Source organism: Spea bombifrons, chromosome 2 (assembly GCF_027358695.1).
Source record: "Spea bombifrons isolate aSpeBom1 chromosome 2, aSpeBom1.2.pri, whole genome shotgun sequence".
Lineage (NCBI taxonomy): Eukaryota > Metazoa > Chordata > Amphibia > Anura > Pelobatidae > Spea > Spea bombifrons.
In genome coordinates this window covers 1,507,362-1,527,088 of record NC_071088.1, presented here as the reverse complement: position 1 = coordinate 1,527,088, position 19,727 = coordinate 1,507,362, and the positions used below count along the sequence as shown (strand labels likewise).

At 43.4% G+C, this 19,727-nt stretch overlaps 1 protein-coding gene across 1 annotated transcript in view; it reads left to right on the top strand.

The window, feature by feature from the left end:
• The window catches only part of LOC128475409 (nectin-4-like), a 165,052-nt gene extending 149,347 nt beyond the window's left edge, over positions 1-15,705 (top strand). Inside the window, exons 6-9 of the mRNA XM_053457905.1 lie at positions 10,737-11,101; positions 13,920-14,082; positions 14,513-14,574; positions 15,649-15,705. Of these exons, the coding sequence (XP_053313880.1) occupies positions 10,737-11,101; positions 13,920-14,082; positions 14,513-14,574; positions 15,649-15,705 (647 nt within the window). The remainder of the gene's footprint in view (positions 1-10,736; positions 11,102-13,919; positions 14,083-14,512; positions 14,575-15,648) is intronic.
• Positions 15,706-19,727: the final 4,022 nt, after the last annotated feature.

Sequence of the window (19,727 nt, the reverse complement as noted above, 5' to 3'; positions counted from 1 at the left end):
CTATTTCAATACCATTTTTTTCCCCCCCAAATCTGGTCATTCTGCCCCGTGTGCTATTTCGGGTATCTTTGAAGCCGACCAATGCAATTTACCCCATCAAATCATATTTTTGAAAACTAGACACCCCAAAGTATTTCAAATGCTGGTATGTTAACCCTTTCCATGCACTAATTCTACCACCAACCCTTTTTTGTGTATTTTGTCACACATATCCTACTTTGGATATCTTTGAACCCGGCCAATTCAATTTACCCCATGAAATCAAATATTTTTGAAAAATATACACCCTTGGGTATTATAAATGCTGATATTTTAACTCTATACATGCAGACATTTTACCACCAGCCTTTGTTACAGTTTGCCGTAGTATTTTCTTGTGTGTTTTTTTTCCATTTTACTTCAGGTATGAATTTACCGCTCCTGGTGTATGTCCGTGTCAAACATCTCAATATGTGTTCAGGAACATCTCCCGAGTACATGCGTGGATCTTTTGGGTTATTTAGGAGGTAAAAGACCACCTTTGTGAGGTGTATATTTTTGGGCATTTGGACATCTGGTCAGTGTGTGCCCAATTCGCATATTTGGGACATCTTTGAAGCTGGCCAGTTCAATTTACCCCTAAAATCATACATTTTTTTTTAAAAAAACTAGGCACACTATGGGCTTTTAAAATGAAAATATATATATTTTTTTTTCATTCTCCGTTTATTGACAGATGAAATAAAAAATACGATACATGGGAAAACCGAAGTATCAAGTAATTGTACGTACAGATTTGATGCAAAGTACAAAACGAGGTATCAATACAGTACAGGCGAGATGTTTGACAGGCAAAGGATCGGCAGAGACCGACATAAATGACGCAATAATAAACATGACGAACATTTGTAAATTAGCCGATCACGTCAGGTAATCAATAATGTCACAATCCCGAAGAAGTATCGTAGTCAAGCCCTGTTGGGTGAGACAACAAACGGAGCAAATAACTGAACCAACGAAAGAAAAAATAAACAAAACAAACAAATTAATTGGTGCAAGGCGAGCCAAAAAAAGACTGACAAGAGCTGGTAGTAGTTTACCAGATGCTGGACATAATGGAAATAGGCCTCCCAGTTATGAGAAGTACAGGAAGGCAGCAAGGAGACACCGAGTGGGTAACGGATATTGCGAGGTTTCATCTTGAGGGTTGAGAAAACCAAAACAAAAGCGAGAGCCATCTAAGTGTGAACCCCCAGAATCTCCGGGAAGGCAGAAGATGCAACAAAATCTTGCCAAGGGAGCCACTTCGATGTGTTCCCGCTGGCCAAACCCCTCGAGGACATAGTCAAACGTTCCATCTGACAGACGAATGACATGCTACTAAGCCATGCCCCGATAGGGGGAGAGCAGGACTGTCTCCAGAACCTGGGTATGACCGACTTGGCCGTACTAATTATATGGAAGGTGAGTGAGCCTTTATAACTGCCATACGATATATCGTTATGATGGAGGATAAAAGCTGCAGGAGAGGCCTGGAAACCCGGATCCCCAACAATACGAATAACTTGTAAAATCACATCCCAAAACACCTGGATAAGAGGGCACGACCACCAAAGGTGCATGTAAGTACCTGGGGCAGAACCACATCGCCAACAGAGAGGGGACACCTGCGGGAGGTAGTGATGTAATTCAGCTGGAACCTTGTACCATCGAACCAGTAGTTTAAAGGCGGATTCCTGAATTTTACTGGAAATTGACCCCTTATGCGTCAGTAAGAGAATCTTATCCCAATCCTCCGGTTCTAAGGCAATTCCCAGATCCCTCTCCCACAGGCTCATATAATACGGTTTAGTATCTGCGGAGGTGAGTATCAGAGAGGCATATATTTGCGACAAAAGATGTTGGGGTTCGTCGTTCGCAACACACAACCGTTCCAAGGGGGAAAGAGACCTGGTCATGTTAGGGTCAGAAAGTAAAGGGGAGACGAAATGTTTGAGTTGATGGATAAGAAAGCGGAGACTGAACGTATCAGTTCCAGAAGACGACAAGACCTCGAGAGATCGAAGCACACCTAGGTCGACAATGTGACAAAACCGGAGTGTCCGTTGGCCTGCCGGAACAAGAGGGCGCAAGGAGGTAAGACCCATACCTGGAGCAAAGTCGGGGTTATCAGTCAGGGGCAAAAGCGGGCCAGGACAGGGCACAACGGGCTGGCCTCGGATTGCTCTCCGCAAAACCTTCAAAGTCGGGGCGATCAAAGGATGACCAGGCATTAAGGGGCGACGATGGCACGCGGGTAGCCAGGGGACATTGGGAAGAGGCAGCGGGAAAAATTGACTTTCGATGGACAACCACGGTTTGGGCAAAGAACGGGACCACTCCACCACTCTCCGCAAATAATATAATGTCTGGGAGACCCATACCTCCCCACCTTCGCGGACGGGTCAAATGGGCAAATGCCAGCCTAGCCGGCTTGCCACCCCATATATAAGTGCGGAACACTTTATGGCAGGCTTTAAAGAAGGATTTCGGCAAGTATATGGGTAAGGATTGTAGTAGATACAAAAGTTTAGGAAGGATAGTCATTTTGACTACACCCATCCTACCGAACCACGAGATGTGTGGATATGCCCACTTACGAAGGTCAGCAGTGATCGACGAGAGGATGGACCAATGATTCAGTGAGGCTAGTTGGGAGGGGTCGGGCGAAAGTTGCAATCCCAGGTATCGGATGGAGGACACACACCAGTGAAAGGGAAACGAAGCTTTAATTTGCATTCCTAAGGCAGGAGGAATATTAAGACCCAGAATCTCGGACTTCTGAATATTTATTTTATAATTCGAGAGGACACGAAAGCGGTTCAGTTCCGAGACTATACAAGAAAGAGAAGTGAGAGGATCCTGGATCATAAACAACATATCGTCAGCAAACACCGAAAGTTTATGGGTCTGCTCCTGCACCTCCAACCCCTTAATCCCAGCATTGCCACGTAGGGCGTTAGTCAAAGGTTCCAGTGCAAGGATGAAAAGCAGGGGCGAAAGAGGGCAACCCTGCCGGGTACCATTCGACAGTGTGAATCGTTCTGAGAGGGACCCATTAACTCTTATCTGGGCCGACGGGGAGGTGTACAAAGCACCGACTAGATGTAGGAAGGTTGAGCCCAAACCTATGCCTCTCAGCACCCGAAATAAGTAAGGCCAGGCCACCCTGTCGAATGCTTTTTCTGCATCCATCGACACCAATGCAAAAGGGGCGTTAGAGTGTTTTGCTAAGGACAAAAGGTCAATGACCCTCATAGTATTGTCCCTGCCCTCCCGGCCCGGGACAAATCCCACTTGATCTGGATGGATCAAGGACGGAAGGAATGGCTGTAGCCTAGTGGCCAGTATTTTTGCCAGGATCTTAAGATCCACGTTTAGCAGCGAGATTGGCCGATAGCTGCCACACAACTCACTATCCTTACCCGGTTTTGGGATGACTGTTATATGGGCAAGGTTAGTTTGAGGGTCCAGAGGGCAGCCAGTGGCGAGGTCATTAAAGAGCGTAACCAATTGCGGGCCCAGGATCGGTAAAAACTTTTTGTAATACGTAGTGGTGAACCCGTCGGGTCCCGGGCTTTTACCCAGCGGGAGAGATTTAACTACAGATTCAACCTCTGCTAAGCTGATAGAAGCCTCCAGGGACAAACCGTCTTCGGCTCTAAGCTTTCGATGGAGGAATTTGTCTAAATAAGATCCCAGTTGGGAGTCGCGAGAGCGCCCATGATGATCTGCCGCGGGCAAATTATACAATTCGCGATAATAATCCCGAAAACATCTGGAGATTGCTTGTGTTGTATAATGTAGTTTACCACGAGCGTCACGAATCTTAGGGATAAAGCCAGAGGCCCGTTTAGCCCTCAAAGCCCTAGCCAGCAACCTCCCCGGCCTATTCCCCATCTCGTAGAAAAGCCGTCGGGTAGCTAGGTAATCTCTCTGACATTTAGAGTCAAGGAGATCAGACAGTTGTAGCCGCAGTGTGTCTAGCTGGACCTGTACAGAGGGAGTAGGGACCGCTTTGTGTAGCAATTCCAGTTGGAAAATCGAATTAGACAAAGCCCGGATCCTATCAAAATGAAAATATATTTTAACTCTTTCCATGCAACAATTTTTGTGAAGATAACACAGCTAACAGTCATGGTGAGGGTCTGGAAGGGCAGGTGTCTTATATTAGTCCAAAAAAGAAATCCAAAAGCTTAATGATGGATGGGGCCGTTCAATGTGCTCCATGACTTGGATAAACTGCACCAGAAGGTGCCAACAAGTGTGCCATAGTACTTTCCGATAAGAAGTTAATATACCGGTAAAAGTCACCAGGCTGCGCGGGTTGGAGTTTGCTGGTAGCTAAATCTGGATGATATTCCTGGCAGCCTGGCCTTGTGACACCCACATAATCCTGGGTACTTGGCCCATGCAATAATCCAAAGGAATGTAGCAATCCCAAATCCCTGGTCCATGAGCCCCTCTGCAACCCAACCTGTCAAAAGCCCCCCTGTGGCATCTTTTCCTCAAACATCCTCCCTATGCAATGCTTCCCTGCATACACATCCATACTATCACACACATATTAATTCATTCATTAAGTCCCTCTTTCACAGATACTCATTCACAAATATTCCCTCATTTAGATACTCATTCACTCAATTCTACATACTAATTTATACACCTCTTCTATCACTTTACCTGAACTGCAGATTTATCTGTGCTGCTCACGGGGGTCGCTGCTTCTCTCTGTGTTGCTGGCACTCACTGAAGTTGTGCGAACAACTTCTCTTTTACCACCCAGGGGAAGCAGGAATGCAGCAGGGTCATGTGACATAGCGTGACGTGACTCCACTGGATTCCACCATCCACTTGGCCATACAAGACACATTGCTCGCACTAAGTGCGAGCAACCCAGACGTAAGCAGCGGTCCCTGTGGAAGTGACCATGGGAGGCTCAAGGGCCAGCTGCTCCTTTTGCCCTGAGTTAAAGATAGTCTTGGCAGTCGTGTGCGGTTTCCTTGGCATGGCCAGACCAAATGATTTTGCGGGCTGGATGTTCCCCTCCCTTGCTCTAGCCTCTTACTGACAATGCATCTTGAACCCATACATGTACAGGAATTGGCTGAGAGTGATGACATTTACACACCAGGCAGCCACATTAGAAACACAGAAAATATACCTATTATATCATAAAAAAGGTAAACAAAATCCTCCCCATTTTGGTGTCTGTCGCCCTCTTCTTCCACACCATCTGCTCTGTGTCATTTCTAAAAATATTAGTTCAGTGACAAAAAATGTATTGTTTTCCTTGCATGTTTAACCTTTAGTATCCCGGAAGGATAAGCGATCTCTTATTTTCTCCAAAATATTGTAAAAAAAAAACACCCTTTTTTTTTTTTTTTTTTTTTTTTTTTTAGCTCGGAACAAATACTCGGAAGGAATGGAAGCTCGCAGAATGTCTGTCTCTGAAATGAAGGCGTTGTGTTGGGTAAGTGGGGGTCACAGTAATGGAATTCACCATTTCCAAACTTTACACCAGAATCACTTTCTCTGTTACCCCCTAGAGCCGTGCATTAACCCAGCATTACCCACTCTGGCATAACATAGAGCACTCTGCCTACAGAAATGCCTTATGCCCCCCATTTAACACCTCCCCCCCCCAAACATACGGGTGCTTCTGACTCCCTGGTGTGTAGTCGGGGCAGCGCTGCGGGGGATCTGGATCTTAGTCTAATAGTCAGATCACACAGGAGGCGGTATTCACAATCCTATTTTGTATGCATGAGGATGGGAATACATATGGGTTGCCCCCCCCAACTGAAACTTGAAATTTCTGTCCCGCTGAGCTCTACCTCTGTTCCGTGGAGTTCGGGGGTGGTCCACACAGGGCGCCTGAACACCTGAGGTCGGCCCTGGAAACGCTATACAAAGCTAAAAGATAGATCAGGAAATAAAACCTAACGCTGAGCTATCATAATCAGTAATCAGCCCCCCCTGAAAAAGATTGTTAATATTGCCTACTTTAAAGTAGTTCTAACGAAAAAAAAACAGTTGATCAAACAAATGCAATCATCTTTTGTTAAAATTCTTAATACGGGGGGGCTAACCTAGGGGAGGTTTATTCTCTCTCTAACCTTTAGGCCCAAAACAGTAATGTATAGACTGTCTCAATACACAGCGATCGGCCATAGCATTCTGCGCACTGACAGGTGAAGGGGATAAGGCTGGAAGGAAAGGAAGGAAAAGTGGTGAACCAGCAATAGGGTCATGGGCAGCTGAGGCTCATTGATGCCTGTGTGGTCAAATCCAACTGACCAGCTCAAATCGCTGGAAAAGTGACTGCTGGTTCTAATAGAAAGGTGTCAGAACACGCAGAGCATTGCACTGTCCATTGCCGATGGATAGCCGGGTGCGTTGCTTACCTGGAGAACACGCGGCACCAGAATGCACTATGGGAATGTGATGCTTTGGGCAATGTTCTGCTGGGAAACCTTGGGTCCTGCCATTCATGTGGATGTTACTTTGACACGTACCACCTACCTAAGCATTGTTGCAGACCATGTAACCCTTTCATGGACATGGTATTCCCTTATGGCATTTGCCTCTTTCAGCACTTGTGCAGAACACCATTACACTTGGTCTGTCAGTAGGATGCCTTCTGCTTCTGCTAGAGAATCATGACACACCAGTAGGTCCTAAGGGTTATCCTGCCTCACCAGTTATTGACGTACCGGTATGTCTATATGGTAGCCAACAGGTTAAATACTTTTACATTTTTATGTAACTACATTTCTAAATTAAACTCAAAATTCTGTAAAAAAAAAACCAAAAAAATTGTAATATGGTAATTTTTCTTTTTCAGGCCCATGGCATTGCTGTCTCGCTACTCCTGCTTCCCTGGGCACCATGCAAAGGTAAGAATCCATCAATACCAGAAACAATAGCTGTCTCCTCAAAATAAACAAATAAAAAAATAGGGCCCGGGCCTATCATGGGCGTGCCTGCTGCCTATCGGGGGCGTGCCTGCAGCGGGGCTTCTCCTGACTCTCGCTGGGAGGAGATGTCTCCTGCATGCTGGGCAGAGGTGCGTGAGACAGGGGGACGGAACCTTTTTCTTGTATCAGACTACGATTCCCGCCTGTTCCAGTGTGTGATTACTGGATATAAGATGTCTACCTGCTTCTGACACACCTGTAATCAAGGACCTTTATAACCCAGCTTTCGTGGCCCTGATTGCGTATCCTGTGGATTACTGCATCATAATGTAGCACCCCCTGTGTTACAAGCATGTTTCTGTGTACTGCATTGTAACGCACATCACCCTCAGCCACACAAATGCTGCACCACTAGGACTGCGTACAGTGGTGGGCAGCAGGGGGCGTGGCCTAAGCAACTCCTGAGGTGAGGTCAGGTGACCTGAGATCCATGAGGAGAATGTAAGAGACTCCATTTTGAGAGACGGGAAGGAGCGCCGTGCTGCAGGACTAAATATGGGCAAGGTCTGAGGTTCTAAGAGGCCTACCTGGAGGGATTGATCCTGGCAAGAGCCAACTTGGAAGGAGACTGAAATACCGTCAGTGGGGTTTCCCAGGGGCTGACAGACTGGAGTTTAAGCCGCCCCAGTGGAGAGTAAGAGGCTTCCCTTCCTCAGTGATAAGATGGAAGCCTCTTCTCTGCTCTGCTGACAGGGCAGCCCTTGCATTCAGCACACTAAATAAAAATTTACTCTGACCCTTTGTTCCGATACTATTGTCTCCTTGTGACAGACCCCGCTGCCAAATATATCAGCCACATGGAACATAGTTGGAGGAAAATGGATAAATGCATATGGGGAGATTCTATAAACCCCCTCCATGTATTTGTAAAGGGATACCATGAAAATGTAAAGCCCCCCATAAAACTCTTCTCTAGGAGGGCACAGAATGAGCGATTGATAGAAGAAGCCGAAATCATTACATGAAGTGTATCGGCCGTCTCATTGGTTGTGGCTGTGATTGGTGGTTTTAACAGCCTGTGGGTTAATTGCTTTACTTTTTTATTCTGGCCAATCGGTGTTTTGAAGGGGAAGGGATAAATCTAGACAAATAACCGCGCTGACCCCATTGTAACCTAGTAACAGTCAGAAACCCATGACATCCCCAGAGTGTCAGACAGTTATACTGAGACTCTGCGTCAGCGCCTCGCCTGCACTACAAGTTGTGTAAATGAGTTACTACTGGGGCAGAAAAGTCACTCTGACTGGAAATTGCCTTGAATTAGCGCTGCTCTGGAGGTTGGGGTGGATTGGAGAAGCTCGACAGACTGCCTACTACTTCATTTGAAGTCCTACTGAGTCTGCAGCAGAAAGCTGCTCATTTTTTTGAGTTAATCAATAATTGATCACAATTGGGAAGGAGGACATTAACCTTTTACTGACCAAGAGATGAAAGGAGCGGCGATAGAGCATAAGATGTTTAACAGTTTAATGTTATTTTGTTGGTTGATGTTCTTGGCGTTACTACTCTGTGACGATGCACAAAATAAATGGATTCCATTAATTATTAATAATACTGCAAAGCCGGGGGTAGTGCATGCGCGGTGTGTATCCAAGTGGTCCTCTAGCTCTACTCTTTTGTCCAGCAGAGCCAGCGTTCCCATCGCACACCCTCTGCAGCCGCGAAAGAAGCTGGTTTGGTTCTGGGTTGTGTTGATAATCAAAGTTATATATTTATATCTCACGCTTTGGCATGGGGAATTAAAACTAAACATAATTTAGGATGGTATAGTGCGGAGAAAAATATTAGTAACAACATTGATCCATTCAAACTAATGTGGCTAGATATGACATAGGCTAGGTTTCCACTTGGTTTTTTTTTTGCTAAAAACGCCAATAGCGCCACCTGGCGTTTTTTTTGTGAAAAAACGCTGCAGCCAAATGTTAGCTGTTCTTCAATAGGAAATCGCAAAATGCCATTCCCACTTGGCGTTTTTCTGTTTGGCGTTTTTTCAGTCCCGTTTGGCGTTTTTCTGTTTTTTTGGGCTCTGTGGCAGTTTTTCAGAATCGCAGGTTGTTGACGCTCTGGCGTTTTTTGCAAGGAAATCCTGGCGTTTTTCTCCAATAGAAGTCTATGGGAGAGAAAAAACGCCATGAAAAAGCCATGTGGGTTTTATGCCTTGGCGTTTTTAATGGCGTTTTTCCCACAGTTACAATGCAGAGGATGGACCCAGTATCTGTACGTCCTACAAGAAATAGGCTGGAAACAAACAGTTTCACACAAAACAAAGTTCATATTGAATCTTACACCATTTGGAACAAACAAACAAACATACATGACGCATCAACTGGATCCTGCGTGTCAAAAGCAACAGCAAACAATTTGCACCATCATTTGGGGCCAATCTTCTTAGAGGAGTAGACATTCGGAATAAAGCATGCCTTACAAACCACAGAAAAGAGACAAAAGGGTCCGCCGGGGCGTTTAAGTAGAACTCTACCAAGTAAATGACATCAGGAGAGGGCAGATACTTGCCATTTATCCTAATCCCTTTTAGCCGGGTGAAACATCTAACTTGTAAAGGCTGGAAAAACTGCCTAAGGTCAAAAAAAGCAATTTCCACAGAAAGGCTAAAACGCCAGAAAAAACTCCATAAAAAACGCCAAAACGCAGGAGAATGCAGTGGCAGTTTTCTTGGCTTTTTTCCTGGCGTTTTTCATCAAGAAAAAAACGCAGGACAAAAACCCAAGTGGAAACCTAGCCATAATGTCATAACCTTAATCCTATTAAAGAATTAGTATGCTCTTTATTTCGATTAGTCACAGGTATTAGGATTTGTTTGACGCCTCAAATCTTTATGTTCCATCTAGACCTTCCGCAAATATCTAAATTTAATAAAACCTTGTTAATTAATATATTATTGGCATGTAAAATATGTATTGCTCCAAATTGGAAAAGCCATAACATCCCATTACTGGACAAAATTTCTAATCAAATTAAAATACAGGCTATTTCAAAGAGATACTTCTTTCGAAACAACATAGATTTTTATAACAAAATTTGGTCTAGTTGGAACACTTACATTTTAGGGAATTCTTGAGAATTTAATATATATCCTACATATTTTTTTTTCTCTTTTTTCCTTTTCTGGTGGTGAGTTCAACCTTTATACTTGGCCAAAAATGTAGGCCCCTCAGTCAGTTATAATTTACGAATACTGTAAGAAGTATATTGTAAGTTATTTCAACTTTTATAGAAGTAACTTTTTTGTCAATTGTTTGTTATAATTATTTTAACAGAATAAAGAATAAAAAAAAAAAAAAAAAAAAGTTTAACTTTTTGCCTATTTTGGAGTGATTCCACATTTTTTGGTGTGGATGACCAAGTAGTCAGGTGTCATACCCCAGAGTAAAGATGGCCGGCGCTGTCAGATGATGGCTGCGGATCTATGTTTGGATCAGAAAAAAAGTAAGAGGGAAGGCAAATCCTTGCAGCAGAAATGGGTCTTACTCTGCCTCGTGCCCAAGTGGAAAAGTATATGACATCATAAGTAAATACGTAAAGTAATATACATGCTATTCACTAAACAGTATGTAGAATACTATGCAGGTTTATCTTCATAACACTCCGGGACTCCCATTTAACGTCTCGTCTCTGTGGAGAAACCTTTTTAAATCCGTCTCTCTCTGTTGCTGTTATTATTATTTAATGCCGCGGAGTAATATTAATACACGTGATGTTCCTTTCATTCTCTAACAGGCTCCGTACAGAACGTCACTGCTGCCCTTCATGGAACCGCCGTCCTTCCCTGTTCAGTCCCATTTATATCTGGCACAGAGGATCTGTACGTGTCATGGGTGAAGAAGATCGGCACAAAACCATCCTTGGTGCTTCACACCTTTAATGAAGGACAATTCGATTTAACGCACCAGGCTCCTCAGTACAGAGGCCGCACCAACATGACTCCTGACTTGTCTAACGGGAGACTGGACCTGACTCTGACCCACGTGGAGCATCGTGACGAAGGAGTTTATGTCTGTCAAGTGACCAACCCGGCAGATTACAGAGACATCGAGGTCAGACTGACGGTTATTGGTAAGTTGGACTCTGTAGAGATGCTCGAGGTCTGTTATGTTTAAGGCTTCTGTGCAGATATGAAGACTGTCCGCGTTATATTATGCTCTGTGAATATAAAGACATAACCTACACTGCTCCCAGATAAATAACTGTGCTGACCCCATTGTAAATTAGTAACAGTCAGAAACCCATGAGATTAGATACCCAGAGTAGTGATGGGAAGTTCAGATCATTAAAGTGAATCGGATCATTAAGGTGAATCGGATCATTTCGAGTCGTTCATTGAAATGATCCGATTCATGATCCAAATCTTCGGATCACTCCGTGTGACTCACAGGAGTTACTATTTCCCAGTCCCTCCGTGCAGGCACACTGACAATTGGCCCCGTCCTGTCACGCACCTATACCCCGGAACTTGAAGATACCGAATGGGAAGGCCCAAAGGGAACACCAAGGGCCGAAGATATATTGAGCAGCCAGAGGACAGGGTATAGGCAAAATAATAAAGGCAGTCTCTGAGGAGTAGATGGCTGTAGCGAGGACAGTGAAGGTAGCAAAATCAAGCCAGGATTCGGTACACAGAGGAGTTAGTCAGACGAGCCAGGATTCGGTACACGGAGTAGTAATCAAAGTAGGAGCAGAGAGCAGCACGTCAGACTCAAAGACCACACAAGGGTAAAGTGCAGCAGACCAGCAGGCCTTTTAAATTAGGAGACACGCCAAGCCACGCCCCCGGAACTGCACTAGAGATTGCTCAGGCAGCTACACCCCCAGTCATCTCCCAGCCTGGGCACACCCCCTCCTATGACTCACACGCAGGTTGCTAGGAGACATGTGGCTAGAAACAGCTACACTAGGTTTTCTGTTATGCTGCAAATGCGAGGAACGGCGCCCGGAGAGGTAAGTTGTGACACGTCCCTTTCATTAGTCAATGAACCCTCCTGCCTGCCTACTCTAGTGATGTCACTGAAGGCAGAGAACCGTTCAAAGATTCAAATCTTACAGTGATCCGGATCTTACAGGATTCTGATCATTCAGAGAATATCACTGATACCATACCTTTATAAATAAATACATTAATAATGTTCACACTGCCCCCAGGATTTAGATTCCCCTTAGTTTGCCCCCCTTTACCTCTAACTGCACCTTAAGTTAACTTTATTAAATTAATTAAATTAACCCTCAGTCCTCAGCATTAATTTAACTCTAAATACCCCATCAACCATAACTGCCCCTAAATTAATTGCATGTACTCCAGATAAATTACCTAATAAATTGGTATGGTTGATGGGGTCTTTAGTGTTAATTTAGGGGCAGTTATGGTTAATGGGGTGTTTAGAGTTAATTTAGGGGCAATATTGGACAGGACTCCAAATGAACGTCTTGTCTCTGTGGAAAAACGTTTTTAACCCCTTAACGACCTTTGCCAGTTCAGGACCGTAATGCAAAAACGGTCACTTAACGACCTTTGACGGTCCTGAACGGTCATTAAATTAAATATGCTTAGAAAGTGATCAACGATGCATAAACAGGGTTGCTGTAATGCATCAATGTCGAGGCATTCAGTAACGCCGAGATCGGCATCAGGGGCCACGTCTGGCCCCTCCCCGGGGCATGAACATCCGCCATACATTGTATGGCGGCGGACGCGCGTTTTAAAATAGTTTAGGAGGCGATCAACGATCATCTCCTAAACTTCAATTGTGTCGCTGGAATGCCTCGATCAGGAGGCATCCAGCGACACCAAACACTTACCCCAGGACGGGCGGTCCGGAGAGCGGTCACAGCGCCAAAGCGAGTGATTTTCGCCATCTGCAAGATGGCGACGGCGGTCCTGTAAAAAAAAACAGTCAACTTGAAAAAGTTCACCAGAAGGTCTCCAGACCCTCTAGAGAACTCTGGCTCCACTTGCAGGTTAAATACAGGTACTGCATTCAACCATGCAAGTCAATGGAGCCCAGCTTTCTAATCACAATGTGATTAGTTAAATATTCAAAAAATAATAAATATAGAAAAATAAATGCTAAAAACAAATGTGCTAACATTTAAAAATAATCATGCAGTGATGTCACCAGAGGAAAAAAAAAATAAAAAAAAATTAGTGTATGTAAAGGGTTAAAATACCAGCATTTGAAATACCCTGGGGTGTCTATTTTTCAAAAATATATGGTTTGATGGAGATTAATTGAGTTAACCGGCTTCAAAGATGTTCCAAAGAGGAGATGGAGGCAGGATGACCAGATTTGGAAAAAAGGTTTGGAAATCATAAAACGCTACTTGTACTTATTGCCCAATCATTTACAAAAAACATAAAACATTGGGTATTTATAAACTCGGGACAAATAGTAGAATCTATGTAGCTAGTTTTTTTACTTTTATAGGTGAGTAAAAGATTTTTCAAAGAAAAGTCATAAAATGTGGGGGGGTTTTCAAATTTTCACCATTTTTTTTTCTTTTTTTATAGTAAATAAGATGATATGATCAAAACATATGGTATCTGAAGAAAGCCCATCATGTCCTGTAAAAGACAATATATAACATGTGTGGGTTCACTAAATGGGTGAGGAGAAATTACAGCTGAACACGAGCTTGCCAATAGTGTTAAAACAGCCTCGGTCCCACAGGGTACACAAAGAAAAAATGAGTCCAGTCCATAAGGGGTTAAATCCGTCTCGCTTTCATTCTCTAACAGGCTCCGTACCGACTGTCAATGCTGCCCTTCATGGAACCGCCGTCCTTCCCTGTTCAGTCCCATTTATATCTGGCACAGAGGATCTGCTGGTGTTATGGGTGAAGAAGATCGGCACAAAACCATCCTTGGTGCTTCACACCTTTAATAAAGGACAATTCGATTTAACGCACCAGGCTCCTCAGTACAGAGGCCGCACCAACATGTCTCCTGACTTGTCTAACGGGAGACTGGACCTGACTCTGACCCACGTGGAGCATCGTGACGAAGGAGTTTATGTCTGTCAAGTGACCAACACAGCGGATTACAGAGACATCGAGGTCGGACTGACGGTTATTGGTAAGTTGGACTCTGTAGAGATGCTCGAGGACTGCTATGTTTAAGGCTCCTCTGTGCAGATATGAAGACTGTCCGCGTTATATTACACTCTGTGAATATAAAGACATAACATACACGGTTCCCTGCCCAGGTCCAAAGACTTGGAAAGGCGATAGAGCATAAGACTGGTGTAATGTTATTTGGTTGGTTGATGTTCTTGGCGTTATTACTCTGTGACGATGCCCGGTGAGAACCAACAGCGGATCAAACTTTTCTGCTGGACGTTCCACTCCGGAGTTGTTTGAAGACAGCAGCGAGTTCTAGCGTAGTTTTAAATAGATATCCGATCTTCAGAACCGCTGTAGGGAATGAAAACAACGGGAATAATCTGGCTCTGAACATTGTTGTATTTGTTGAACTTTCATATAATTATGTTTGTCGTATATCTAAGTCAACTGTTTTGTCGCTGATATGAAGGGTCATGGAGACACTGAGCTCAGACTCCAGTACGTTGTACGGTTGCTGTTATTAAGGGCTGCTTATATGTGAGATCTGGCAAGAGGGTAATTGCCCCCCCCAGGCTGCGCTTATTTGAAGATTTCGGGCCACAGCCTTACGTTTCTTTATGTTTTATTTCTGCATAAAGTCAGTATGGTTTGTACTTTAGGCAGAACGTGCGTCCTGTCTTTATGGTATCTTTATGGGTTTTGTATTATTCTCTTCCTGGATAGGCCTGGAAAGTAAGCAGTTAATGTGTTTTGGGGTCTTTTAGTATTGGGTCCCTTAGTAGGACTTGGCCCCTAGGCTGTCCCCCCCCCCCTATCCCCCCCCCCTGTTCTCGATGAGGTGAATGCAGCCGGGCAGTCTGCCATTAATCAGCTAGGCGGCCGCTACCGGGTTGAAAATTATATGAATCAACCTAGATGAGCGCGATCTCTTTAAATAACTTCCACGGCAGCAATAATAATTCAATAATGGAAGAAAGAAAAGTGTCCGGAATCACCCTGAATATATATTCCGGTTACCATGTTACCAAGTGACAGCCCTCCAGGATTGTAAGACATATAATAACAGGCGCTTATTCCACCCAGTGTCTTTACCCACCTTTTACTACCCCAAAGACAAGAGCCTCAGGTCCGGGGTGGAAACGGCCCCAGCGGATTTACTACAAAGAAAATGATTGTGCTGCATGTGTGCGTTTCTTTAATTTCTACTGCTTTCATTGTTCGGATCTTACAGTAACTTCAGATAAAAGTATAAAATGTATCCGGATGGATTTTTACCCAAAATATACAAATCTACAGACTGGTCATATAGAGTGTATTGGGGCAGATAGAAAAGGCTGGTCAGACCTTCTGCCCCAACGCCCCACCGGGTCTCGATCTGCCTCTAAATGAATGTTGTATCTCGTGTTATCAGATTACATTTATATCTCCTGGATTTATTACCCTAATTATTTCTTTATATAAAGCCAAATGAACCAGTACCGCTTTTCTTTATAAACCAACTTTATAACCCAGAGAAACTACAAACCCCGCCGTGCTTTCCTACGCCGTGTCTGTGAACCGCGCTCTTTATGTTTTCTAGAGAGCGGAGCATCTGGAGGAGGCCGAGGCCACCGTGGGCTGTGGATATCCGTCCTGATCATTTGTACAGCGGGTGTTCTTCTAGGCTGTTACATTTTCTATCGCCGAAGGTGAGTCCCCCACACCGGCAGCACGGGCCGCGTCTCAGCGCAAGCATTTCATTCATTTCATTTTCTGTAACTTTGTATCCCGGGGAAAATCTTCTTTTTTTTATTTCACATGAAATCTCCGAGGCTGAGGATCTTTATCTCCTTCCGGCAAACGCTTTAATTTGGGAAGAAGTCTTTTTGACAAAGTAGACGATTATAAAACTGTATTTGTCATCTTTCTGTATTAATTACATTTCTGCGATTTCAGGGTAACGAGAAAGAGATTTTTTTTATCTGCGAGCACCGAACGGTTTTAATGTTTTATTAATTTCTTCAGAAACATGGGATACGATGTACATAAAAATATCATTTTAAACCAAAAAAATATTAAAAATGGAAATATCCGCTACCTACATATTCTTTGAGCCACAAATAAAAATCCTCTGATTTTTTTTCTGATGTTAATGTGAAGGATAAATCGTAATGTGAGGTCAGACCATTTTTATTTTTTTGTTGCAGATCTTCATCAGAAGTCAAAAGTGTCGGTATAAAGGCTGGTAGTTTGATGATTACGGCCCCTGACGATCTCCATGCTGCGCTGCCCGTCTGCTGTGTGCATCTACCGAGTAGGAGTAGACCGAAGCCGGGGACTAAAGTTGCGACTGTTTGCACCTTTCCCCCCAAAACTACATTGCCACCAACGTCCTTTCATGTCACCAAATATGCAACAGGGTCTGTGTTTTGGAAGAACAGCCCTCTGCCCTCCAATCTGATGAGGGGGTCGTCCAGCAGAGGGGAGATGAAACGATCTGCAGCCCTATAAATACACCACAGGCCACAACCGCAGTCCTGCACAGTCCCGGATCTACCCTCCTTGCTGGGCGGCGGTGTCTGTCTGGATTACCCGCTATTTGATCTCTGACCCGTCTTTTTGATCTTTTGGACAGAAGTTGCTGCTGAAAAGAGCAAAAGGAAGCAAAAAAAAAACTGCACAAAACTTGCCTATCTGCCCCTACAGAAATACCCTGGGTCAGTTTTTGAAAATGTTTTCTTGGATTAAATTCAAACACGGGACCATCATGCTGGCTAAAATGAGATTTGGGCCCAAAACATCAATCTGAAAATAACACTAACCCACTCTGTGATCCTCCACTGGCTCCCAATTACCTTTAGAATTAAATGTAAAATCCTGGTACTAAGCTATACGGCCCCCCATAACACTGCCTGCAATAATACTGCCCCTACATAAGACTGACTCTCATATACTGCCCCTCCATACATATTTGCCATATTTATTGGCGTATAACACGTGCCCTCCCCAGGACCGGAAGGGAGGGAGACGTGACTGCAAATCGTGCAGCTCTAGGATTCATCGGCGTATAACACGCATGTATGGTTTCAGCTTCGTATGTTAGTTATAAAAATGCGGTACTCTCCTACTCAATCCTTAAGTTCCTCCTGTGGGCTGAGTCTCTCCTCCTCACTTATCATCTCTTCTTTTCCTGTCTGCTAGATTTCACTCCTTGCCCCCAAATCTCTGGAATCTCCTCCCCCCGAACCTTCAGCTTTCACCCCCCCCCCGACATTCAAGAAACTTCTCAAAACCCGCTTCTTCAGAGCAGCCGCGCCATCTTAGCTGCTAGAACCTCCTTGTCACCGACCCTTAGTGTTACTACCTCCCTCATACTCTGAGGATTTTGGTGGGTTTTTTTTCAGGTGATTTTATGGATAAAAGGGGCATTTGTTCTTTGTACCTCCAGACACTCTGAGGTAGCTCTGAGGCTTGTAGACGGTCTCTCTGAAACGCGTTGCTTAGCAGCACCTCAGTCTTTTGTGTTTTCCCGGCCGGGTGCGCTATTGTGCACAGAGTGTGTTTCTATGCAGGTACATACATTTTTATTTATTCTCTCATCTTATTCTCTTGTTTTTGAGGTACATTTATCATTTATTTTATATATCTGGTATAAGTGGTATAGATCCCTTAGTGACATATATACTTATGCAAGTGTTTTTCTACCACTTTACCTTACATACCTTGTCTTTTTATTATTTCCTTATATGCACTTTATTGGTTACTTAAACAATTTAAATATGCTTCCTAATTTAGTGTTTGTATTTTTTACCTTATATTGGGGTTTTTTCTCACACACACACATATATATATATATATTTTTATTTTAATTGTAAATTACCGGTAAAAATAGTAGTGGAGGGGATGAGGACCAGAAGGTAGATAGAACTTCTCGCCAGCTTAAACCCTCTGACCCGGGTTATATACGTGGTATAGCGGCCAGGTCAGCTCCCGCTTTGGTTTTGTCCTTTTCTGGTTGTAATCTCCAGGACGTGTTTTTAGAAGATGATTTGTTTTCAGACCATAAGCTTTTAAAAACAAACTTTTTAACTCCTAATGAATCTAAATGGTGGAAACTCTCTTTATCGTTACTAGAAGATGAACAACTCTGGAATAATTCTAAGGTCTCATATGGGCGATGGCGGCGCCAGAAAGACCCAAGTCAGAGTTTTTTGGGACTGGTGGGAAACCAGAAGCCCAAGATTAAGAATTTTTTTTATTGCTGCTGGCAAGAGGAAGAAAAAAGAGCGCAAGCGAGTTTTTAAAGATCGTAATGTGCGTCTACAAACTCTTTTTTTAAGTTGAAAGAGGCTGGTTTAAGCATTACTGACAAACTGATTTTTAATTTAAAGAAGGAGATTAAAAAGGTTTTAGATTTTAAAGGTAAAGAAATTATTTGTAATGCCCGGGTAAAGCACTTGGAGGAAGGGGAGAAGTCCACTTGCTTCTTTTTTAAACAAATATCTCAAAAGAGAGACCAAATTTTAGAAATGGAAGGCCAGTCCTCCATCGCGGGTGTTTTAAACGCGTCACAAGAGTTTTTAAGAAGGGTAATAGATCATAATTAGAACTGGAGGCCTGTCACCCTTCTGAATGCAGACTATAAAATTATGGCCAAGATTTTCGCTAACAGAACAAAAGCTGGTGGTCAGGGGATGCCTGATGTGAAGCGTATTTTATATATAAAGTTTTTTACTACGTATTTTAAAAACGTTTACAAAGAATGTACCTTTGCTTCTTTTTTACACTACGCAGCTGGTCATATTTTTAGGAAATATAACTTTTACTCGCTGTCTCTTAACGCTCCTGTGCTTTTAAATCCGCCAAAGCAGTCATTTTAGGGAAAGCAATAAAATTTTATCACCTCAGAGGTTTCAGCCCGGATGTTTTATAAAATCCAAAGAAGTTGTCTGCTGCTGTATTATCAAAGGAACAAACTGAGCAAGTGGCACAATAATCTCTCGTAGAGTCCAGAAGACTTTGGCAGAATGTATGTCGCCACTTTCTAGCCATCTCAGAGAGATCTTGCGTGGCAGGTGGTGCACGAATGTTTGCCAACTAGACAATTTCAGCGCAGGAGACGTCTTGGTGCCACCGCTAAGTGCCCCAGAGATCAGTGTACCCAAGATAAGAGAGAGTGTTGCATATATTTTGGAACTGCTTTTATGCGCAGGACATATGGGAAAAGGCAGGCCCAATTTTAGAATGGATTTGTGGCCTTTGGTTTTTAAGCTATACAGTTGTTTTGTCTCACAGCTGACCGGCCGCGTGTTTTATGGATTATGATAAATTGTATAAAAGATGCAATTTGGAAGACCAGGAATATTTTATTGCTTAAGAAAGAATGTATAAACCCTTTAAGATGTCTTAAGATGGCTGTAAGTGGTATGTACACACACTTTTTAAAGGATTGTAAAGCCATGGGTTCAATGAACGCAAGGAGACTTTGGTGCCTTAATATGTGGAACATTTTACTTGCGTGAATATCCCAAAGATGTTTTAATTCATTTGATCATTTTAAATGTTCCATTATATCCTTTAACCTGTTTTAAAGTATTTATTTATTGTACTGTAGCACATAGTTAATAAAAATGTGCAGCTACAGATCTGGTTTCCTGTTTCTGATTTCCCGTGTATGAC